General features: G+C 57.7%; 1 protein-coding gene across 1 annotated transcript in view; it reads right to left on the bottom strand.

The window, feature by feature from the left end:
- Positions 1–1,940, bottom strand: part of LOC103925516 (zinc finger protein 3-like) — a 2,535-nt gene extending 595 nt beyond the window's left edge. Inside the window, exon 1 of the mRNA XM_009334246.1 lies at positions 1,878–1,940. Within this exon, the coding sequence (XP_009332521.1) occupies positions 1,878–1,940 (63 nt within the window). The remainder of the gene's footprint in view (positions 1–1,877) is intronic.
- Between the last annotated feature and the right edge of the window lie 2,745 nt (positions 1,941–4,685).

Here is a 4,685-nt window from a genome sequence, read left to right as displayed (position 1 = left end):
GAGCAGCTTCTGCCACAGAGAGTGCAGAAGAGGAGGGTGGTGGAGCGATGGTGCTGGTGCACCAGGGGTGCGGCAATGCCCAAAGCTCTTCCCGCAGCCCATGCAGATGAAGGAGCACTCTGCCTGCTCCCACAGGAATGTCGCATCCCCAAACCTCTGCCCACGGTTGGTGCAAGCCAGCACCAGCACCCAGCCCAACACCCAACCCCTTCCCAGGGCCCTCAGGGGACACATCCTGCCCCCTCCCTGGCTGCCTCCAGCAGCTCTCACCCGGGGCCATGCCAGGCTCTGTACAGGGCGTCCCTGCCTGCACAGCGGGCAGCAGCTCCTCTGCACTGCCTTGTCCAGCCCCTTCTTCTCTGATGGCCCTCATCACCCGGGAGAGGAAAGGCCAGACACTGCTGGGGGCTGCGGAGGATCAGACCCTCCTCCCCCTGGCACAGACACTGCCCCCACACCCCCCCACAGGTCTGCCCACTCCTGGGGAGATGGAGGAGCTCCTGCCCAGGCTCACCCTGCCAACAGCAGCAGCAGGCACCCAGCCCAGCTCTCCTTCCCCTCCAGGAAGCTCACAGCCCTGCAGGGCACGTGCCAAGCTGCTGTTCGAAGCCCATCTTCTCGGTTATTTTGCACAGCAGCAGCAGCTGCCAAGCTCTGACGCTGCATCATGGCCACATGGATCAGGAGGCACAACCGGAGCTGAGCTCCCTGCCACCACGAGAGCAGCACCAGCTAACGGAGCATCAGAGATGCCCCAGCTGTGGTCTGGTTCACATCAGCTTTCCATGGGAACCTGATGTCCTGCTGACACCGTGAGTTTGGAAATCTCCCCCAGGCAGCCCCATGCCTCGCGGCCCCCACCCGCACCCCCAACTCTAACAGGGATACTGAAAAGAGGAACTGTAAAAACCAGGCGGAGATGGGGTACTCAGGCCAAGCAGAGCTCAGGAGTGGCGAAGTTGTTTGGTTTCCACAGAAATGGCGCCTGAGCAGATTTCAGCAGAAATCAGCTGCAGCGGCTCTCCCGAAAGTCGTCTTTGCAGATCAGCTCCTCACTTCAGCACTGTGCTTTGTCCTTCTAACTTTCATTTCGTCTTCAAAACCAGAACACTAAAAATGCCCATAAACAGATCAGAGGCACACAGAGCTGAACTCTGTATCAACCAAGTTGGGTTTGTTTTGTTTTTCTTCTGCTTCTCTTTCAGAGGGAGGGGGAACGGTTCACACCAGAAAATGGGCTCAGGAGGAACACTCCTGCCTCCTGCTCCAAGGCCAAGGCCAGGCTCTGCCGTCCCAGTGGGCAAAACTGAAATCCTCCCTTGGTTCTTGCCCAAATGCACAATGTTTGTTTTGTGTTTGCCTTTTCAACTACAGAACCTCACCAAGTGATGGCCTGTATATATTTAACCTTTAAGTGTTTTCTCCTAGGGAGAAGAGCGTGGTGAGCACGGAGAGGCAGAACACGATGCTCACAGCTTGTAATAGCTCAATGGCAAACACAGCACATCCCCGAGGTCAAGAGAACAAAGATGCGGAGAAACAGCAGCACTGGTGCTCAAGAGCTGTTATTTTTGTTTCCCAGATCATCGTCCCTCTGAAGGAGCTTTACCTGCACGAGGTGGATCTCACACGACAAAGCCAGGGGGTCTCGGGCTGGAGGGCAGGACTGCCACCAGCAAAGGTTCAGTTTTATTTCCTGACCTCTCCACTCACAAACTGCCACAACACATTTATCACCCCCGTGTACCACAAGCTGCATCAGGCACAAAAAAGCCGCTGTGTGCTGAGAGCAGCTGTGCCGCAGGCTGAGGACAAGCGGTTGTTATTCATGCAGCACCTCCAAAGCATCGTGCAGCGACACCATCCCCTGCCCGCACAGGCGCCGGGTGAGCTTCCCTCCCTGCCGTGGCCGTGTCCACCTTGTCCTCCTCTTCTGCCATCAAGGCTAGGCCAGGCATGCTCTGGGGACCCTCTGCAGATAAAGGAGGCGTGAGCCGCTCTCCTCCCCTCTGTCCCCCCAAAGGTCCCCACGCAAGGTCTGAGCGAGCCCAGGAACAGCAGCAGAGACCTGAGGGAGGGCTGGGCTGATAGACCCCTTCCCATGGGCAGCACCAAGACTTGCCTTCGGCTTTCTGTACTGCCAGCCATCAGGTGATGGGTCCCCATAAAGGGTGACCAGAGCAGGGACAGGTCTCACGGGTCCCACAGAGCTCCCCAGCACCCAGCAAGGCACTGCACCATCCTCAGGCTGGTAGAGCTACAGCCCTGCCCCACTTCCAGCCCAGAGCTGATTCTGCCCAGCAGCAGGTAAAAGGGTAAAATGAGCATCCCCCTGCCCATCTGCAGCTTGTGAGGGCTGGGGCATCACTGGGAGCATCATCCTGCCCACAGGCACCAGGCGACTCCACGGGCCGGGACAGCTTTTCCTCCCAGTGCTGAGATGCGTGGAGCTGCATTTGGGTGAGCGGCACCCAAGCATGGCACAGCAGCCTGCCAGCACAGGCTCTGCACCTGGAAAGGGTTTGTCCGGGGCCAGACCTGAGCCCCAGCTTCTCCCGCTCACCTGCAACGTGGTCCCGCAGTGACAGCTCCTCCACAGAGCCCGGGGATCTATGAAGGGGGCTCATCCTCCTCCAAACTTTAGCAAAACGTCCGAGTGGGAGGCAGGGTACTCTGGCGGGAGAGAGCACGGGGAGCACACCCAGCCTTGCTGCCCACGGGAGCTCGAGCAGCGGGCGCTCCACGGGGTCAATGCCTTTGCAAAGGAGCTGTTTGTTCACTGTCCTCATGCCGAAGGTAAAGCTGGGAGCCTCTGCCCGCAGCAGCTCCTTGCCCACCGCCAGGCTCTGCAGCACAGCCAACCCCGGGCCACACGTCCCAGCCTGCCCTGCCCAAGCCTCTGTGTCCTGGCCATGGGCTCTGCCAGCCCTGCACCTACAGGCACCTCTCCCCACAGACGGGGCCAATGTTACCCTGTTGTGTAAAAACATCCCTTCCTGTGCTCTAAACCTGCATTGGGTGAGTTTCCTCTTACTGCCCCACTCTCGCATTATCTTTTCTTTCCTGATGTTCACTCTTGATTTGTCTTGTAGTTTAAACACCTTCCTCCTTGTTCCACCCACCAGGAGAGCAGGTCACCTCCTTCCTCTTCCCAAGCACCTCTCAAGCCCAGTGTCTGCCCTTCCCCAGCCCAGCAACCCCAAATCCTGCCCACAGGATTTCCAGCTCTTTGGCCACTTCCATCACTCTCCTCCGGCCCCGCTGCAGCGGGTCAGGCTGCTCCAGCTGCGCGCTGCCCCTCACTGTGCCGCAGCCTCCACCGCAGGGGAGAGGAGCCTCATCTCACCCCTCTATGGGATAAGAACCCTGTCCACCCATCCGAGGACAGCGTCTGCCTCTCTCACGACACAGCAATCCTGCCGATTCGTGTCCACCTGCAATCCACCCCCCTCCAACACCGTGGCGGAGCTGCTGTGTTTGTGCAGCTGACACCCTGCCCTCTGCACCCTCCCGTACGTCCCAGCCCTTCCACAGCTCATTGATATTAGCTTGAACGCGCTGACCCCCAGCCCGGGCTGCCTGTGGCGTTGCAAGCCCGCACCCGTCTCCATCCCTGGGGCCAGCAATGAAACCACCGGCGGGTGGCTGTGCCCCGGCCCCGTGGAAGTGCAGGAGTCACCGATAATTGTCCCCTGTGTGCAACAGTCCAAACAGCTTCACTGCAGCCACCTCATGGTGCTCTCCACAGCCCGTGCTCCACTAGCTTTCTGACTGTATGAGGCGCAATTAAAAGCTATAAACGAAACCAGCGTATGAAGCCCAACATCTATCACAACAGGAATTCAGACTGGGTGGGTATTTTTCTCAGCTATTGCACTGATCACAGATCCCTCCATGTTATTTTCTATGAACTTAGAGATAAGTTGGCTAGTCCCTTATTTTTTCCTGGTTTCTCCTGTTTCTGGAAGGACTGGCACCCATCTCTTCCCCTTCCCCATCTTCTGAACAATCTGCCCATTCCCCACCAGTCTGACAGCTCATTGCCAACAGCCCAAACTGTGGAGTTTGCCAAACACCAGCAGAGCTGATCCCCAGGGCTCCTGTCCCCTCACCAAATCCCCAACAGGTACAGTTGCACCTTTTTGTTCACGTGCATGAAAGGTGAAGCAATACTCAGCCTCCTCTTTCCTACGCTAGACCCATTCCCCACTCCTGCGACAGGATCAGCCAGGATCTAGAAAGGGTCACCCAGGCAGGGAAGGTGGTGATGCCTTTCCTCGTACTGAGGAAGGCATGTCTTTGCCTCAGTGTCCCACAGGCTCTCGCCTTATTGCAAACCATCGTCATCCCGGGAGCCCGGGTGCCATCACCCACCCGTCCTGCAGGCGGGACGCCCTCCCCACCAGCGCCCCGCGGGTCCATGCAATGGGACCCAGGGAGCGGGGAGAGAAATGTGGTTATCACACTTCACCTGCAGCTCACGGGCAGCGGGAGGAGGGTTGAACTCACATCCAAGTGCATCCCAGTGGTGTTAAGAAGACTTCTCTGTTTCCCAACCAAGTAGTTTTTCTGAAAACCAGAAGCCTTAGCAACAGGGAGGTTAATTCAGCATCAACACCTCTGTCCAGTAAACCAGCAGCCCAAGAAATTATCATTAATAACAGGTATTTGCAAATCCTGTGCCT

This window comes from Pygoscelis adeliae, unplaced genomic scaffold (assembly GCF_000699105.1).
Source record: "Pygoscelis adeliae isolate BGI_AS28 unplaced genomic scaffold, ASM69910v1 Scaffold351, whole genome shotgun sequence".
NCBI classification, from domain to species: Eukaryota; Metazoa; Chordata; class Aves; order Sphenisciformes; family Spheniscidae; genus Pygoscelis; species Pygoscelis adeliae.
The sequence above is the reverse complement of the archived record's forward strand: the minus strand, read 5'-3'. Positions and strand labels throughout refer to the sequence as shown.